The sequence below is a fragment of the Haemaphysalis longicornis genome, unplaced genomic scaffold (assembly GCF_048455015.1).
Source record: "Haemaphysalis longicornis isolate Haplotype H1 unplaced genomic scaffold, Haemaphysalis longicornis Haplotype H1 scaffold_7, whole genome shotgun sequence".
NCBI lineage: Eukaryota > Metazoa > Arthropoda > Arachnida > Ixodida > Ixodidae > Haemaphysalis > Haemaphysalis longicornis.
In genome coordinates, this window is record NW_027526422.1 from 12,883,616 (window position 1) to 12,903,564 (window position 19,949).

Below are 19,949 nucleotides of genomic sequence, written 5' to 3' on the forward strand. Positions count from 1 at the left end.
TAAAGAATGAGCAAGTTGCGGTTGAAAATGAGCGCTGCCAACACTCGTGAGCATCGAGGAGAAACCCGCGCCCCTAATCGTGATCGTGTTTTGTTTTAATGTTGGCACCCTCCCAAGTTTAATCCTCTAGCCTCCGAAGGCACCACTGCGTTCCATCCCTCGGGTACTACTTCGCCGTCACCCACTCGCAAACCAACTTCAGGCTGCTTGTCGTCACTACGCTCATAGAAGGAAGAAAAGAAAAAGGAAGCTGATAAGAAATCTTCGCGGGCTAGTTATAACTGTTAATAAATTGCGCTAAGAGATGAGACTAAGCAGTCAAGAGCTCATATGCTACAAAGAATAGCTGATACAAAACAATACGGCAGTACGAAACATGAAAACGAGCTTCAAAAAACAAATACACAAGCGAAATTACCGCGAAGATATAACCATGCAGCCAGCTCGTGCAGCCAGCTCGTGCAATGATCAGCCTTGACTATGCGGCCTCTTTGCCCCTGCCATTTTTATACCTGGCCATGGGCTACCAATAAAGAGGAGAACAGCTTTTGTCAATATAGAGCAAAAGATCCTTTGCTTCCTGAAGTGGTGGCGCACTTAGTACGAGACACCGAAGTCTTGCGCCGTTGCTCGAGCCCTGGTGATCAGCGTAAGCTGGTCGTTCTGATCCGAGCTGGTCAGCGCAGCGTTCCATTGCTCAGGGGACGGATTAGGTGTTTTGACAGGCCCACGTGATGTAGGGATATCCGTATTCGTAGGGGCAGTGAGGGCGTTTGTTTGAGGGGAACTGGCCCGGGTAGATGGCGTGTGGCCAGACGGTGGCTTCTTCTACAATTAGTTTTTTGTGAGGCGTTGGGAGCTTCTAGCGTGAGAGACGGTAGTGCTGTAGGGTTTCGCGGTACACCAATGATTTACTACTTCGAAATGCTTTACTGCACCATTTCAAGCCATCTGACACAGCAACCGAGAACGGTGGCAACTGCGAGGAGACGAGAAATGAGGGTGCCGTAACAAGGACGTTTTGCGCTCGGTCGCGTCGACATGCAGTGACATCCGGCCAAAGTGGATGATGTTAAACCGGCGTACCCGAGGAGGAGCGCTTGTCGTCGGATGCGGCGGCAGCGGCGGCGGCAGCCGCGGCCGCAGCTGCGGCCGCGCGGTGGTCCTTGAGCGCGGCGGCAGCGGCGGCCAGGTGCGTGGGCGGGGGCGGCGCAGCCAGCGACGACAGCGCGAGCAGGCCCGCGGCCGTGCTGGGCGGCAGGCCCGCGCCCGGAGGCTGCAGGCCGGCCATGGCCGCGTGCGACAGCATCGGCAGCGGAGGCGCCGGCATCTGCTGCGCCTGCATCTGGTGCTGCAGCGAGCAACACCGCAGATCGCGCTCGTCATTCAAATGACCCCGGGGTCGACACGAACGGTACAAAAACCCACGTGACTCAAGGAAGGCCAGAAGCGAACCAAGGCATGCCAGCCGTGTACTAGAGGTGGTTAATTATTACCAAAGTGAATGCTCGGTTAGTTATTGATAGTAATGATTAGTACGGTGAGGCGGGCGGATTAAGCTGTATCGCCAGGCTTTCGCCGTCAACGCACGTACGCACACTTAAGTGCCCCGATAAATTTTTAGTGGCTCTAGTTCCGTGGGGTTGTCAACAGGGTTGCCGGCAAACTGATAAAGTTCACCTTTGCGCGACAGTCGGGACGAAGGGCCCTCCCAATACGCACGCATCCGATCTACGGGCCTCGAATGCATACCGTGGAGCGGGCCACACGCGAAGTCTTGCTATCAGAGCCCATAAGATAGACAGCCATTATTAGCTGCATGGTACCTACTTTAGCGTGTTTCTGCCAAAATAAATCATCCTCGCGTTCGTCGAAGGCGGTACGCGTTTACTTGCGAACACCGTAGCTGGATCTGTGCCCGACATTTTTTCTGCCGCGTGAAACGGTTTTAACCTAGATCTGCGAACGCCCCACAGCTGTGAGGTTGCGCAGCAAACCCGTACGCGCTGCGCTTTGAACGATCACTTCCCCGACATCCACTCAACGGCCCTAACAGAGGATTTCGCCCGAACCAGGTGCTCATTTTAATCCTTCCACGAATTTCATTTACTGCTTTTCTTGCATATACGGCGCCATAAAACAAACAAACAAAAACAGCAAGCGTTGCGTTTAGTGGGCAACGCATGCACAGACACACACAGTTGCAAACACAGCCAGTACCCCTCCGAAAGCGCCTGTTGTTTTTCGCTTGAATATATCTTCGGCAATGGACTTCGTCGTTAAACGTTAAGGGGGGGGGGGGGGGGGGGCTACTGCGTGCGCTGGACGCCATCTCCGCCGGCGTCGCATTTTGCACAGGAGGAGCATGCGGCGCCACTACACTATATGGTCATGCGTGCGGCCGCTTCTTCACGTACCCCGATGATGGCGTTCAGCTCGGTCATGGTGACCTGCTTGGCACGTTCCACGGCGGCCGCCACCTGCTGCTGGTGCTGCATTGCCAGGAAGCACAAAGACCGCACATGCAGGTCTGTCAGCGCTACAAGGGAAAATCGAAAGCGCCCACGGACACTATCATTCCTCCCGGCTGCGCGGAAGAAGGAGACTACACTTTAGGACGCTCTCCTAGAATCCATCAGCTTTTGATTATCAGTAACGAGACTCGTGTTCTTAGCGTTTTGCGAGCTATATGTACAAGGGCCGAGCTGAAGCAGCAAGCGTTTCCAATGAGTCCCGATACTACGACCATGGCGTTCGCCCTCCTCTCAACGGAAAGTACTGGGCGCATTATTCGACTGCCTTGACTATTGAGACATTATGTACCCCTTAGTGCGGACACTCCTTGCTATATCCAATGCCCCTACACATGACGCTATCTTTTTTCTTGCTACTTTTCTCCACTACTCTTCTTTTTACTAACCTGTTATATTTTCCCCCATTCCCGTGTCGATGAACGCACGTTGGCAAACCTGTCTGCATTTCAATAAAAAGCTTCTCTCTTTCTCTCTCGCTATATACATACATATATATATATATATATACATATATATATATATATATATATATATATATATATATATATATATATATATATATATATATATATATTTGCGAAAATGGTTTAATTGTACCCGCCGCGGTGGCTCAGTGGCTAAGGCGTTGCGCTGCTGAGCACGAGGTCGCGGGTTCGATTCCCGGCCGCGGCGGCCGCTTTTCTGATGGAGGCGAAAAGCAAAAACGCCCGTGTGTACGAGATTTCGGCGCACGATAAAGATCCCCAGGTGGTCAAAATTAATCCGGAGCCCTCCACTACGGCGCGCCTCATCGCCTGCGTTGCGTCGGCGCGTTAAACCCCACAATCAATCAAATCAATCAAAATGGTTTAATCACGATTAAAAACAAAAACAGTGTTTTACTGACGTTTCGACAGGAGGACCAGTCTTTACTCTGATGAAGACTGGTCCTCCAGTCGAAACGTCAGTAAAACACTGTTTTTGTTTTTAATCGTGAGTCAACCATTTGTCTTTTTTTTCAAATATTTCTTCTGGCACCTCGGGAAGTGTCTTCTACTGCCTATATATATGATTTGTACAGCTGTCCGGCTAGCCCCCCTCCCACGGCGGCAGGGAAGCAAAGCGGCAGCGGAGACGCACGGAATACGCACCTCTTGGGAGAGGAAAGGCAGGATCTGCGCGATGATGGCGTTCAACCTCTTGGCAATCTCCGTCTACAAAAAGAAACACGCCCGGCGGGTTGGCGTAATTCGCCTACAGCACGGTGAACGAATACCCGACAGCAACGAGCAGGGAGTATGCATACACAGTCGAACCAGGGTATATCGAATCCGAGAGAAGTTAGGAAACGCTGTTTCGACATTACCGATAATTCAGTGTTAAAAACTTATACCTACAATACGTATAAAAATGAAATTTCCGGAAGGATACGAGACTCAGTAACTTGAAATGTCTGAGTGGGATATAAACAGGTTCGGCTGTAATTCGGTTCGCCTGCAAGCGCAGTTTCCCGCGCCTCGGAGTGCGTCGGAACACGGCTCACCTGTTTGTGCATCTCCACGTTGAGGCCGTAGGACATCTCGTAGTACTGCGAGGCAAAACGGTGCACCCATAGTGTGAGCGGGTGCCGGCTGCAGGTGTACGCAGCGGCCATATAGCGGACGCGTCCACTCACCATGACGTAGTGCCTCTGCATCTCGGTCTTCTCGCTGGCCAGCTTCTCGCACTCGAGCTTGAGGCTGCGGAACAGAGGCAATAATGCACTCTTGACATGGCGCACACAAGTAGCCACGATAACTCGTCCATGCAGCTTTCGTATCGACTTGCCAAAAAAAGGGGCCGAAACTGGATGGCTCAGGCTCAGTCGTGTACACTACCTCTCCGACGCATGCGCAGTGTGGTGTGGAATGAAGCTCACCTGTGGTACTGCGCCTGGAGGAATCCGAACTCCTCTTTAATGCGGTCACATGACTCCGTCACGGTGAACTTGAACGGCTGGCCCGGCTGGGGCGGAGGACCCTGCGGCAGACACGATTCGCGGACCATTGATAATCGCTCTACGTACTGCGCCCGCCCGCGAGGGCCCCTCCGCAGTTGTCGACTCGCTAGCATCAAAACATAACGGACGCGGCCAAGCCGTCACAAACTTCCTTCAGATCCCACATTTATCTTCCTGTGGCGCGGAGAGCCCCTTTATTTATTCCTTTATTGATTCCGTGTTCCCCATAATAAAAACAAAAAAAATTCGGGGAACGAAACCCGCTCAAGCCAAGCCATGGCAGGTTAGCAGCCGATAAAAAATAAATAAAAAGGAGCGATAGCCCAAAGGAGTTTTTTTTTTTTTTACGTGAAACCAATTTGTAGATGAGAAAAAAATGATACTTAGCACCAAACCAAACTCTCCACGCTTACCCAAATCGCAGGAAGCAAGCTAATAGCGAACTGGTGAGGCACCAATGACAAAAGTAAATCAGAATCAGTACAAATGGCAGCCCCGCACACTGCGAAAAGAAAAAGGTAAACAGTGCACATATTATGTGGCATCGCACAGTCCCGAAAAACGGTCTACAACGCTATATAGGTAGCTGACACCAGTCAACAAAAAAGTGGCACCTATGACTAGCTTGTCAAAGCATATCTCGCAACGTTTCAAAAGCGGAGAGAAACAGCACGCCACTATATCCTCGTACACTTTACGGCAAGGACGGTGGTCCCCTGTTCCAGTGAACCTATAACAAGGTTGAAACGCGATAACGTACTGCGATTGACAATGAAATGGGGCCGAGAGAGAGAGAGAGAGTAAGAGAGAGCTATGAAACGTTTATCGGAAATAAAAGGTCTTGACTGGGCTGCTAGGGTAGGTTCCCTCGATCCTTCCAGGGCCCCTGTTTCCTCTACAAGTTTCGGTAAGAATTGCGCTCTCACGACCGAAGTGTGACTGCGACCGGTATGATTGACAGCCCAACGTGGCGACGCTCGCCCGAGAAAATGTGGAGGGGATACTGGAAATGAGATGCAATTAAATGTCTCCTACCCGACTTACACCTTGAGGTACGTCTGACAGCAGTTTGTCGTCAACTTGGCGTTCAAGATAAAATTATAATATTGCCACTACAAGCTACAATATGAGCTGGAATGCAAATTTATTACTTGGTGTGAAATTCAGCGACCCATATTTAAAGCTAGCCTACAGGTTATTGTGCACAGTGGACTAGCTGCGACTTTAACGTCCTCAAATGGTGCAACAATGAGCGGGCGACAAAAAAGGGCATAATGAGAGATTTGCCGATGACAACTACATCTATATTCTATAACTCACAATGTATGTTAGTATGTGGAACAACGGCGGTAAGATACCAGGTATGAACTGACGAAAGGCAATTAACTAACCAGCTCAAATACTTTGAAGTACGCAGAAAGCACAAAAAATGCGCGGTCAAACACCCCGGACTAAAAACCTCACCGCAAAGTGCGCATATATAAAAAAATTTCTGTCGGAAGATCCCAGTGTTTTAGGCGGACATGCGCACGAGCTTTGCTTGCAATGCGCCGGTTAACCACCTCGGTCTGTCGTCCTTTTGGCGAGGTCATCCGGACAAAAACGGGGTCACGAAGAAAACGTAAGGAGCTGACAAACGATACTGCCCCTCCGCACGTGAGAACAGAAGAATACACGCAGGATGCCAAGACAATAAAACAATACGCGCGCAAACGCCCCTCGTCTTTTCTTTTTCCCCTCAGCTGTGACAAATGGATGCGTTCCCAGAGCACTGACGGTGCAAAACCATAAGCGCGCTGCGTACCATTTCGTGCTACCACCACCGGGAGAACCAACAGCATACCGCGCACACCTATTAAGGTTGCTTAACAGGTACCGAGCGCGGGGGAAGCAGCGTCCTTTCGGGGGGCAAGAGTCGATTGATGGCGCAGCGCAGAGCGGAAAAGTAACACGCGCACAGCGAAGAGACAGCCAGCCAGGCATGCATGTAGAAGAGTGACGTGCAGCAGGCACTCCTCGACAAGCCTCTGGGATTGAGCCGTCGGTCGCTGCAGCCGGCCCCCCCTCTACCCCGGCAAACAACGGACGGCCCCATCAGCGTGTTGACCTCGAATCGCCAGGAAGGCGCGTGTAACGTCATCGCCGCAGGTGAGCGAGACGGCGGCGCGGTCCGAAAAAGCAGAGACGACGTCGCCGAGCCAACGAGCTCCTCGTCGTCGCTCGTGCGAGCCGGCGGGGGGCAGGGTCAAAGCTGCGAAGCGTGCAGGCGACAGCGGGCCTCCGCGGGACTAACTGCGACACTGTCGCGCAGCAATGCGTCACCTCTCTTCATCCGTACCATCCCCTTGCCACAGTTACTCCCACTGTTTACCCGCGCTTTTTTTTTACGCTGACGTTTTACAGTAAAGGAGGCGATGTCCGTACACGCCGTGAATAGCAGCAGGGCAGCTCGGCGAATGAGTCGACCCTCGATAATCCATCGGAAGTATAAGAAACGGTGCGAAGTGCGCCGACGTTTACGGGTGACACCCCGAAAGAATAGGGAGTTATAGCAGATCAGAAAAACGGTTCCGGTACGGTACGCGGTACCCGTTACCGGACCGTACCGGGACGGTTAGTTTTAAGAGTTATAGCAGACCGTAACTACCGGATATACTACCGTGACTGGGAGCGACTGGGTTGTACGTCGTTCGGCAATTCTTAGTGAGTCTGGCGTTTCCTGTGCGGAAATAGTTTTCAGTTCTCAAAAGCTAAAGGCAGTATTAAAAAATATATATCCATAAAATATATAATCGAACTAGCGACTGTGCGAACATGAAGCGGGCATTTTACCTTTACTCCATCTCAACAGATGGCGCCAGCAGGTCAAGCTGGGATCTCAGCAATCTCAGTACATACGACTGGCTGCTTCTAGTTTTTCGTTGTATTTGAAAGTCCCTCGCACTGATACCGCCTGTTCCTCACTCGCCGATTTGTAGACGGGCCCCATGTTGCTGTTAATACTAGTTATGTAGCCCGATCGCCTTTATTTAACCTACAAGAAGCTATCGTACATGCGTCGCTCGACGACACAAGCCACGGCAGTTGGGTTGGGACCGTGTTTCGCTTGCTGCTTCAGCTGACAGAATCGCGCGGATTTCACTTGTTGCAAGGAGGTTATACTATAACCTCCTTGACTTGTTGCAACCTCACTTTTCTCAAACGATCTCATTTTTACAATCCGTTCGACTAGGCGTGAACCAAGCATACGTCAACCAAACTCTTCCAAAGCGGCCGTCCGCTTTGGAACGACGGACACGGAACGTCTCGGTACCGTCCGGCCAAGTCGCGCCGGTTTACGGCAGGGTTCTGCGCATGCACGGTGGCGTCCAGACGGTAGACGTTACCGTACCGGAACCGTTTTTCCGATCTCCTATAACTCTCTAGTGTTATAACTCTCTAAAGTCAGGAAAAAGTGAAATTTATTTATTTGATTATGAGGTTTAACGCGCCGACACTACACAGACGATCAGGCGCGCCGTAGTGGAGGCCACAAGAAGGCGAATGGTGTACTAGGCGTACCCTTGGCTTCATGCAAACACTGTTTGTTCGTGAAACGGGGAACGGTGACCGCAACACGCCATTTGTCCTGTTAAACGCCAGTACCAGTAAAAAAAAATAGCAGTTGCTTAGTTCGGCTATGCCAGGATACACGTAGCGTGAGCCAAGGTTCCGCTGGTTATTCTTAGCTTTCCTGGTTGTCCAGGATTAAGCTAATTATCATGCTTACTGCTGCTAAAACGATTTCCAATCCAATCCAATCGCGGCGACGGCTCCGGCGCGCCAGCTGTGCACCGTGAGACGTCACTGCTCCTTGCGCATGCGCAGCACGGCTCTCCAGGAGCCACGCGGAAACTGCTCAACCTCGGCCAGTGTAGCTCACCCTACAAAACAATGCACGCGTGTTTGAAATATGCGTGCCGCAACGGCACGATTGCGCCCGCTACTCGTCTATTTGTAATTACAATACGGCCGCGCCGATACGTTGCGGTATCCTGTTACTTCTTTCATTTCAAAGTAAGTTCGGATAATACTTTTTCCCCGATTAGACATCCCCGTTAGTTTAGCAGGAAGAGGATCCCTCCGGATGCGGTCGCAATGTTTGCGACCACCTGTAGTTTCGCCCGCAGGTGGAACGATCTGCTCTCGGCCGAGTTTCCGGTAAGGGATGCGAAGCCGTTCAACGCCTGTGTAGGCGCAGATGTGAGCCCTATACGTTAAGTGGGCCTGATAATTTACTTTTATTTCTTTTGCGCATGAAACATTTATAGCGAAGCGACAACTGCCGAAGTGTCGTTTATGTGATGCCCTTTTTTATACTTCGCACTCCTCCACAGGCGCCTCGGGAAATAGTGCGGCGTGTCAGAGAGAAAGCGACGGGAAAGAGATTTTTATCACTCGTAGTAACTTTCGGCGTTAAGCAACTCTCGGGCACTCGACTTGCGTCCTCCGTCGTTCACTTCCCCGTGAAAATGAAGCAACTCTAGCTGCTTTTCCCGCGCGAGTGTTAAAACCGACATACGCCGACTCAGAAACAAGAAAGCCTGTGTTTCCCAATGCTGGCCATATTTCACGGGTGCATGAGAAAGGGGAGACTTTTTTTTTTTTTCCCTTGGTGTGGAATCGAAGCAGTCGGCGCTTGATTTGGAGGGCGGGGAGCCGTGTCACGATGATCACAGAGGGCAGCGCGGCACTTCATCCGCTGTGCACGGTGGCGAGTGGAACTCACGGGCAGAGACTGCGACCCATCCTCACTGACGCAAGCAGAAGAGTACTCGGGACCGGATGCCGACCCCGGCTATCGCCCAGGACAGAGACGCACACACAGAACCCTTCCACAAGCGCCCCTGTAATTTTTGTTCCACTTTGGGGGGTTTGCGCGACCACTGGCAAACCTACGAGAGGAGCTTTCGCTACTTAGCGATGGCAGTAAAAAGCTAGTAGGTGGGAGCTACAGAGAGCGCAACTGCGGATGCGAAGTTGCGCAAGTTGGCTACGAAAAATTGCCGACAGCGCAAAAAGTAAAAATGCGTAAAAAAAAAATATAACATTACTAAACTCGGAATGACGTCAAATTTCACAGAGAGGTACCATTAAGTTAATGGCTTTGAAACGAAATTTTGGCGCATTTAGGTTTGGGTGGGGATCGCACCAGGGCCTACGGGGTGCGAGATGAACACGCTACCCCGACGCCACGGCGGCTCCACGGTTCTAATTGGCCAAAGGTGCGCCGAGTGCAGTTGTAAATGGACACGTGAAAGCACGTGAGAAGAACATGTGCACCCCAGCCACGGCCAACGCCGTTTCTGGGAAAGAAGTGGCGTGAAGAGTCGCGCTGCCGTGTCTCCTGATGAAACGTACTTCTACGCCGGATGTACCACCAGTTTCTGTACCGGCTAAACGCTAAATACGCCAACAAAACTGAAGCACGCCAGGGCTAAGAATGCAGCGAGGACGGCTAGGAGGAAAAGAAAGGACAGTGACGCTATCACGCACGGTGTAGCAGTAAAGACGTCTTTGATAAGTATCGCCCCGGGGAAGCTATAATGCTTTCACATTACCGATCGATTGATTATCAGGCCTAACGCTAAGAAGTTACACGTGGGATATGGAGGGCTATGGAGTGCGGGGCCTTATTCAGGGTACTAAAAATTTAAACTAAACACTCCCAAAAACAAGAAATATGCAGCATCTGCTCATACTAAAAAGCAGTGTGTAGTGGGAAGCACGCAGGAAACGAGAAGGAAAGAGGGACTCCAGAACGGGGGAGGGGGCGCAAAGATGGGATCGCCCATCATGGCTCCCATTCGTTCCGACGACCCTTCTCCAGGATGATGGACGACCTGCCGATGCATTTCCGCACAAACGCAGCCACAGCAGCGTCGCGCGGAAATGACCATTTCCTGCCGCTGTTGGCAGGAATGGCCCATAAGCATACAGAGATATAGTAGTGTATCGATACAGATGTACACGGAAAGTGTAAAGCCCCGACCGCACTAATGTAGCGAAACACGTCCATATCTCTCCCCCCCCCCAACACACACACACACACACACACACACACACACACACACACACACACACACACACACACACACACACACACACACACACACACACACACAAACACAAACACAAAAGGAAACAAAGCCATCAATAGAGAGCGATAGCAGAGCGGAGTACCGCTCCCGGTACGGTACCCGGTACACCTGCGCATTCGCGCCAGGGGCGGTATTCACATGTTTTGTCCGTTTTGTGTCCGTTTCAAAGGTATCCGTATAGTGCCTGGAATATACTGGAGTATATTCTAGGCACTATAGTATCCGTTTTGAGCAAGCCCTTATTGGCTGAAAGCGGACACCCGGATGTGACGCCATGCAAGCACGGCGGGGCTATGAGATGCGTTCTCGGAGCAGACGATTTGGAGCAGACGATTTTTCGTCACCTTGTTGTTGGTTCGCTGGCGGAACAATAAACACATAAAATATAGTTTAAAATAAGTTTAGTCGTTTAAAGTGTGTTTAGAAGAACAGTTGCGCAAAAGTAAACCCAAAGCCCGCCTACAACTGGAAGTACGTCGCAACAAAACGGACGCTAAACAGACGTTTTCAAAACGGACAAACACGAGAATACCGCCCCAGTTTTTCCGTTTCTGCGCATGCGCAGTAGCGTCAGTCACCTACCGGGTACCGTACCGTGACCGGTTCTCTGCTCTGCTACAACTCTCAAATAAACATTGTCCAGAAAGCATTGTTACAAAACGAACTAAAAAAAGAAAACTGAATAAAAAAAAAGCACAATTACAACTTTTATTCTCCGGTGCAGACTGGGTCTTCTAGCATCACAAAATAAGCTACGCTTAAAGGAGTACTGACACGAAATTTCAAAGCTGAGATAACTATGTAAAACGCTTCCTTTTTATCAGGAGATATCTCCCAGCAAGTTTCAACAGCAACCGTTCAGCGAAACATATTTAAAATCCATTATAATCTTCCCCGCACGAGAAAGCCCAGAGCGGGTCGACGTGACATCATCTGCTACGTGCCCCAAACTGCCGACGTCGGGGCTCCCGTGACGAAGCCGACGCGCTGGCTGTGGTTGGCGCGCGCTGCTCGGGCGTGTGTACACGTCATGGTTTTGGGACTGACGTCATGCTGCCCGGGCCTGTGGGGACGGCGAAAACCTCGGCCGGTCTGGGCGCGCGCGTGCGCTCTCTCGCGCGCGCTTCCAGAGAGGCAGCGATACGGCAAGAATGGTGACGTCATGTTATACATGCTGTCATGGCGGCCGCTCGGCGTTTTTCAGTCGAAACCGAAACTGGCACGAATAAACGACGCCGTAAATGAATGTTTACGCTGCGCTCGACTGTCTAATCTGTCATTTTATGATTAGTGGGCTGGTAGGCACGCATAGCAGCGAAAAAAACGTAACATAAAAATTTCGTGTCAGTACTCCTTTAAGAGTGCCGCCACTTCGTGCACCCGAAACCGTCTGGGGGACATTTTGTTTCTGGCTTACAGTGTTGCCATCTCTCCCAACGAAACCACCACCAGTTGTGGCGGACAGAGCGTGACCGGCCGCTCTAGCGTCCGCGCAGCAGTGAGAGGGAGAGAGGAGAGGCACCCAGAAACAAAATGGCTGCGCCCATATTCAAACAAATATCACGTGGTGCAAACTGCCCAATGAAGTGACGCTAGGTGCTTCTAGTAACTATTTGAAATATTATACCCCCCCCCCCTCTCATTTGGCCATATTCCCACACCACGCACGCAGAATCGAGATAGGTTTCCGGAATCACGCAGGCTTCGCGTTACTCCACAGGAGCCGTGACAAGTGATCGCAAGGCGACAGGAGCTACCTGAAACTCGCGCACCCCGTTAACAGAAACCCTCACGCACGTAACCTTGAGTATTCGGAGCAGTGATTCATGTGCACACCTTACTTATCGCGAAAAATTATTGACGAAACCAGATACCTCTCGTTCTGTCGGCATGCACCTGAATTCATCAGCTTGGAGTTATTTTGACTCAAACACTGCCGCCGCGACAGTGTGCACAAAAGCAGCGAATCCACAAACCACTTTCCCAACAACTAGCATTGGTAAAACGATTGCCTTCAGTGGTGGCAACACTGTTTTCCGCAAAGAAAACCTTCGGCACATTTGGGACAATGCATAAATATATAACCGGTACTAGCGATGTTATTGTAATTAGAAGGCGCATAGCAATAGATTTTATGAAAACAAATTGAGAAACCCGGCATGAAGAGGTAATGATAGAGTCGTCTTAGCGGCAGATTGATGTTTTTTTAACACATCCACGTTAGATTGACAGCTACAGAGCATTCGCAAGAAAGCTGGCTTTGTCGCAAAGCGTAATCTGTCGTCGGGCGACGACAAAAAACAATCTCAAAGAACAACGGCGAAAAGGGGGCAAGAAAGAGGTGCAAATTGCAGTGAGTGCGAGAAAGGAAAAAAAATGAAGGAAGTTCACACTAACGCGTAGGACTTGAAGGTGGCGAAGCTGTGCGCGACCTTCACGAAGGTTTAAGTCCACGATTGCAGCCGATTTGCTTCCTCGACCTTTACTCAATTGATCATTGTTGCTATATAAGTGTGAGCTTCTTTTATTTTTTGGAAGTGGACACTTCCATTGGACACTTGGAAGAACGTACGCTTCCTCAGAGCAAGTATTGCCACGGTTACGGCGAACGCAGTTTTTCTTTTTTTTGCAGCCTTGGCCAAAATCCCTAAGTGGGTATGTTTGGCTTGACAAACGTGCGTCGAGGACGCTGGGCGGTCGCCGCGAGGCACACACCGAGCGCTCGGCATTTTTAACTGTCCAGCAGTCATCGCAACCTTGGCCAATTTCATAAGTGGGTACACGTTTGGCTTGACAAACGTCCGCAGGGGACGCTGGGCGCTCGTCGCGAGGCGCGCACACGGGAGCGCTAGGCATTTTCTTGGTTTTGTTACCTTCCCGGCGGTCGCCGCGAGGACCGCGCTCACGTGCGCGCGATCGGAAAGTTCTTGGTATTTCAACTGCAGACACGAAAACTTGCGATTTGCTGAACAGCTTCGCTGTTAAAATTGTTGCCACACGGGGATTGCTTTAGCCATCCTGACTGGTTACTGCTTTACAGCAATTGATCGACTAACCTTCCAATTCATCGATTAATGCTTTAGACGCGAATAATTTTTTTGACCGGTTAATCGGTTGATGGCATGGGAGCAAAACGAACCAAGCGTGTCACGTTGAAAATCTGGTCGAGAGTCATATTTGTGTTCAAATAACCCTCCTTACGTCACATCAGGAAACGCTGCAAGTATGCCCAGAAATGATGGCAATGAATACCGCAAGATGATAGCCAAGACAGCTGGTAAAATGGCAGTTTCTAATACGAACATACACGGTAGAAAAATCAGCTAGCGGGCACTAACATAATTTCACCATTGCATAGACTAACTCTACCGTAATTAAGCCTCAAGTGGGAATTACGAACGTGGTGATAAGCGTCCCAGCCGCATCACCGCCATATCACTGTGACCTTTGATTGATTGTAGGGTTTAACGCGCCGACGCAACGCAGGCAATGAGGCGCGCCGCAGTGGAGGGCTCCGGTTTAATTTTCACCACCTGGGGACCTTCAACGTGCGCCAAAATCTCGTACACACGGCGTTTTTGCTTTTCGCCTGCCTCCATCAGAAAAGCAGCCGCCGCGGCCGGGAATCGAACCCCGCGTCCTCGTGCACAACGCCTTAGCCACCACGGCGGGTGACTGAACTGCTTACCTTATCTGCAATATTTTTGAAAAGTCCGGGGAGCATATTGATATTATATTTCGAATATTATTGCAATATTAGAGTAAAAATGTTATTTTTATCATTTTTTTCTTGACAAATCAATGCAACGAATTTATCGATCATATTAACCTGCCAATTAATCGGATTACAAATTTCATTCAACACCCAGCCCCGCTTCCTACTTGCCAGGGTATCTTTGGCCACTTGGTTGAAGGACGCCTGGACGTATGTTTAAGCTCATGGAAATAAGCTCATTCGAAGTGCTATTGTACTGACTCGTTTTATTCAACAAGACTTAACGACCACTCGCCATGAGTAATTATATGCAAATTGTAAAATTTATGGCTCACGTCCCCAAGATGTAGCTAGGGGCGTCAGCCGCCACACACTCCCCGCAAAATTTTTTCCAGGCTGCATGCAAGTCAGTGCGAGTGTTCCGTTTGACAAAACAAAACCCACCCTCGTAAATATTTTTGCCAACAGCCCCTCAGGAACCATTGAATGTTTTTATGCTGTCACGCTATGACAAATCAGCCACAGAACCCAAATCACCTTCAACTTCTATTAGCCTTAGTTACTGACATTTTTTCAATTGTGCCTGGAATGTCCAGGCCACTTATGCGCCTGAATGTGATGTTTTTGCCTGATGTGGACACTTTAGGATTAGTTACTGATTTACCTCTGCAGTGTACTGGACAACAGTGATTGAATACCATCGCGAAGCAAACGACGCGAAGGGCCCGTGTGTGATTTTCGCCCAAAATTAGCAAGCTGGACATGGAACTGATTCACAGAAGATGGTGTCCGTGTCATTCTAAGAGGTATTGAAATGCGCGGTGTAGTAAGAGCTCGATGATATGAGCAATACGTGGTCCTGACACACTCCATCCTGGTCCCACACCTGTTCTTTTGTGTTTTCCAACAGAGAGCACGTGTGATTAGAATGTGTCACTAGATGTCATGATATGCAATGCCTGAAGCTGAAAGCAGTATTACGCTTCCAGTTGGAGACGTGTCATCAGATACTTCCCAAATGAACATTAGATTACGGAGGAAGATTTTTATATATATATATATATATATATATATATATGTATATATATATATACAGTCGAGTCCACTTATAACAATATATCGGATATACGATGAAAAGCTATGGCACCGTCAACTTTTGGATACTTTCTATGGTAAAATAAACTGCTTATTACGATTCTCCAGTGTCATGATATTGGATATAACAATTCAATCCACTTATTGTGCACCAGAAGTGCAACAGTGATGACTAACGACGCGGTTGCGCAGCCTACTCAGGTAGTGTCTTCGTAGGAGGCCCAATGCGTGACACAGTCCCTCGGGGACTTTGTTTCCGCAAAGGACACTTACCTCAGCTAGGTGAAGCACCTATAGATGCTCTTGGAAAAGATTTTCGTTAGCTTCACATACGGCAAACAAAGGTGACCGACTGTGGCTTCTTTTCCGCAAATTAGTAGTAGTACGACCTTGCTGGCATGCGAAATGTTTTGAGCTCTGTTCCGTCTTTTTATTTCACAACCCGCTTATAACAATCATGGGTTATAACGATGGGATTTCCATGGCACTTGGATATTGTTATAAGTGGACTAATATTGGCTCCGAAACATCAGGGCTTGTTGATATTCAATTACAGTGATTTTATTTCCCTAATCTGATATTGGGAAGGAGGTGTTAGGAAAGCCTTGAAGACCTCTCTTACGGTGTTTGGTTGTTGAAATGAATACAAAAAACAATAAAATCCAATGGCATGACATCACCGTTACACTATATAAATGAATGACGAACAGCAATACGTAACGAAAACCCGCATCTACTTGGCACGTGAACAAAAAATGATTTCGGGGCCAAAGTTCTCATGAAGAGAAACTATGACGTTGCAGTGTTCCCAAAATTTCTTTCTGTCTTGGAAAGTTCACAGTCCAAATGAAGCGGGGGAGAGGGCAAATAAAGGGTACATCGCTGCATTCCATTACGAAAATTGATCATGAACTTGATAGCCATACAAACAAAAAGTCATTAACATGCTTTCTAGAAACAAATTTCCTCAAACTAGAATAAGAACTTAACTAAGAGATGCTCAATATTATCTTGTGGCAGCTAGAAGGTCCGGAGTTTATGTCCTGGTCATGTAATGGGAAATGTGTGGTCGATTTGTAGAAGTATACATCATAAATGACTTCCCTCACTCGAGATGATTTAAAGCTGTTGACTGAAATTAAATGTCACATCGCGACTAAGACGTTGCAAGGAGGCAGCAGGAAAAAAGGTAGGAGGACAGCTTGAGAGGTCCTGGCTTCCTCGTTGCACTGCGCAGCACGTAGGTGGAAAGAAGATCACAATGGCAATAGAAGCCTCATTGCAACAGAAATGTACAAACAGCTTAAAAACGTTACACAAGAAAAGGCTAACAATAAGGGCTGGCATGTACAACCAAAGAACAATAATGAAACAGGAAAATGACAGATCACTGACACTCCTTCCATCAAAGAAAACAAACATGTATTTTATTTATACAAATATATGAGATTCATTTTCAGAGTCGATCATGTATCATACAGCAGGTAACGTGCGCTGTTAGATATGTAAAAGCCTCCAGGGTTCTGGGAGCTTCACACTGGTGTAGTTTTCGGCCAATTAGATAGTGCAGTCAACCTGAGGAGGCACGTAGTTTGCCTGTCCTCAACGGCTGGTGACATCACACCGACGGAGGACACCACATCAAGACAGCCGGGGGATATAGGATTAGGAAATTAGGGAGAATGCAAATGTAGAGAACGATACAGATAGATGGGCGATAAGGTTGTAAGAGTCGTGAATGCTTCGTACAAGCATCAAGGAGCCCTCGTTAGGGCAAAGGGGAGAGTTTAACGTCACCGCGCGCCTTAGCACTGCAAATGGTCGCCGAAAGGATGAGCCTCGTCTCCTCAAAAAAGTGCGTGCAGCAGACGACCTCAAAATCGCGAGAACGCCAGTGCGTAAATGAAATCGTGACTTCCATTTTCAAACTGCGCGCCGAGAGAATGCCACCGCTGGGGGCTTTGCATCGTGGCGGCATCTGGAGGCAGTTTCCGCAAGTAGCTATGATGACAGTGTTAAGCCTAAACAACAACGGCCGTTGCGAGTAGTGAACCACCGGAAAACTAAACGGCTAGTTGTAAACGTCAACCCGATCGTCAATTCGTTAGTTGGGAGGGGACTGCAGGTAAAAATCGTACGGGAAAAAAATTGAGCACAGCATCGTAAGGAAGTGCGACGTGAACGACACGACCGGGAACAAAGCCAGCAAACTGATTGACAGTTCACAGAGAAACGGGTTTCAATGGAAGCCGGAGCACGGCTCTGTCACGTAGAGGTAGTGGTGTAGCAAAAAACAAAACAAAAAAGACAATGAACGTCGCCTCGATCGCCGGGCTCATCGCATCCGTTCTGCGCATGCCGGGTGCGGATCGTGGTAGCGGACGCTCACGAAGGTGGCTCGTGATCACGTGCACGGGTCGGTAAATGTGCTGCTCACCGTGACAGGCATGGCTGAGCTCACGGGGTGTCTGGCCGGGTACATGACGGGTCAGCCTCGGTGCCGATGAGGCGTCCCACCGCTGCTACGATGCCCGCCTCTGGAGCGTCGTCGCCATGGCGTATCCGAACGGGCAGTATCCGGCGCTACCTGGTACACCAACGGAGACACATTCCCGCACCACGAGCACCGACCAGTGAACAAGCCGAGGAGATTCACCCGCGAGGCACCACCAGCACCACTTCCCGGGTCGTCCTAGTCGGCGCAGTTGTTGGGAGCGCGCCGGCTTTCGTAAACGCGCGGTCTCCCGAACGGCGAAGAGCGATTGCGGAGCCCAGAGATTGGCTTAATCAACAAACATGACTGTTCCCAGGCGTCAGCTCGACCGCGCTGGCACCGCTTTAGAGCCGCTTTCCACGAGAAAACGTTGGGAGAAGCGCGCGGCCCCCTCGGCCCCCCCCCCCCCCCCCCCCCCGGCGCAGAGCGCGAGGGCGGAGCGCCCACGTGGGCGCCGGTCACCGACGCGCTCCGCCTCCGTAGGCTCTCCAGGCCCGCCGTGACAGCCGGCCGTCAAAGTCACGCGGTCACCGACGCGCTCCGCCCCGCGCGCCCGCCTCGCGGCGCTAATACGATTTCCATTTCAGCGCTGCCGCCGCCGCCGCCGCTCAGAGCGACGGTGCGAGACGCCCCAACCGGGGACGGCGGGGGGAGAGGCCGCCGATCAGCGCCCCGAGCAAGATAATTATACAGAGCTTGATGTTGCCTTTGATGAGCACTTGAGCGTGTAGTGTTGATGTTGAACAAATGTTCAGAACCTGGCCCCGAGAACCCCCCTCCCGTCGCTGCTGCGGCGGCGGAGGAGCGCTTCCCCGCTCCGAGAGAACCCCCTTATTTTTATCTTCTTGCCGAGCCGCAGCGGCGTCGCGTGTTATGGAGGCGACGCAGACGGCATTTATTTATCCCTCGTAAAGCGGAAAGGGGGCGGCCCCTGCGTGCCGCCTCTCTCTTGATTATTTCGCTCTCCTTCGCGGCGGCGTTTTGTTCTGCGGGCTGCTCCTGAGGAGTGAAATTGTTCCCGCGCCTGTTTAACTCGAGTGCGCTCCTCTCCCGCGCCTGGACGAGATCAATTAAACGCGCCCCCTCTTTTCCCCGCTGCGGCCGAGGCGACCCCCAGCTCGCTTTGTTTTTCTTTCGCCGACCGCCTGTCTCTGCTGCCGCCGCCTTGGGCGTTCGCGGGAATCTTCTCCGCTGCACTTGCCGTAATTCCTCGCGCTCCTATCGCCGACCCCGCCGGTGTCGCGGCAGCGTGTGTGCAAACAGCCGCCCGCTCTTCCCGCTACTTGCTGCTGCTGCTGCCCGTTTCCAACCTGGCTGACTGCGAACGATGTCGCTGGCCGCTGCGGGGCTTGCAGAAATTAGTATGCGCCCCCTGCACTGTCTTTGTTGACGACTGAATCATAGTTATTTAGCTACGCTTCGCGGAGTGAAACTCGGGAAGAGCCGAACCGCTTGCACTGGACAGTAAACAGAGGCAATAATACGTAGCCAACGACTGGGCTGCCTGTTGGCCTTAATTCGTTTAATTCTTGTCCTTCAACTTCCTTTTATTTCCGCGCATCAACACTTGTGCCGTGAAACCTGTTTTATTTTGTCGCGTGCACTGTTCAGATTACGCATATTTCGCTGCTTTCTAACACACACACACGAAAAAAAAAAAAAGATGCAACACAGTTGTGATAACATCGTGGAAACTACCGCCCACGATAGTGCAAACATATAGCGATCAAATCAATTCAGATTTTTCTCTCTTTTTTTTTTTTTTTTTTTTTTTCTGGCGGTGAATTACCCAGGTAGGCGTGAGAAATTGGTGCGAGCAGTGGAAAGCGCGGATGTACGCTCCCGCCACGATAACCCGACCCACTTTTGCGAGCTCACCGTGCTCGTTATCGTGACGCATTCGCGGGTGCAAACGATCGCCAGCAAAGAACACCTATGGAGGCGTATCGGCTATAGTTCCGCTTGTCCGCGTCTATGCGTGCGTGCGCGTTTC

At 50.3% G+C, this 19,949-nt stretch overlaps 1 protein-coding gene across 3 annotated transcripts in view; it reads right to left on the minus strand.

The window, feature by feature from the left end:
- The window catches only part of LOC144144542 (transducin-like enhancer protein 4), a 50,938-nt gene extending 32,580 nt beyond the window's left edge, over positions 1–18,358 (minus strand). For 2 of the 3 annotated variants that reach the window (XM_077676050.1, XM_077676048.1), the window contains exons 1-7: positions 17,900–18,358; positions 4,432–4,532; positions 4,189–4,252; positions 4,057–4,101; positions 3,665–3,727; positions 2,418–2,492; positions 1,087–1,351 (exon numbers count right to left, since the gene is read on the minus strand). In XM_077676050.1, coding sequence (XP_077532176.1) covers positions 1,087–1,351; positions 2,418–2,492; positions 3,665–3,727; positions 4,057–4,101; positions 4,189–4,252; positions 4,432–4,532; positions 17,900–17,944 — 658 coding nt within the window. In that variant the 5' untranslated portion in view covers positions 17,945–18,358. Of the gene's footprint in view, positions 1–1,086; positions 1,352–2,417; positions 2,540–3,664; positions 3,728–4,056; positions 4,102–4,188; positions 4,253–4,431; positions 4,533–17,899 lie in introns of those variants that run through there. The other variant, XM_077676051.1, reaches the window with a different exon arrangement.
- Positions 18,359–19,949: the final 1,591 nt, after the last annotated feature.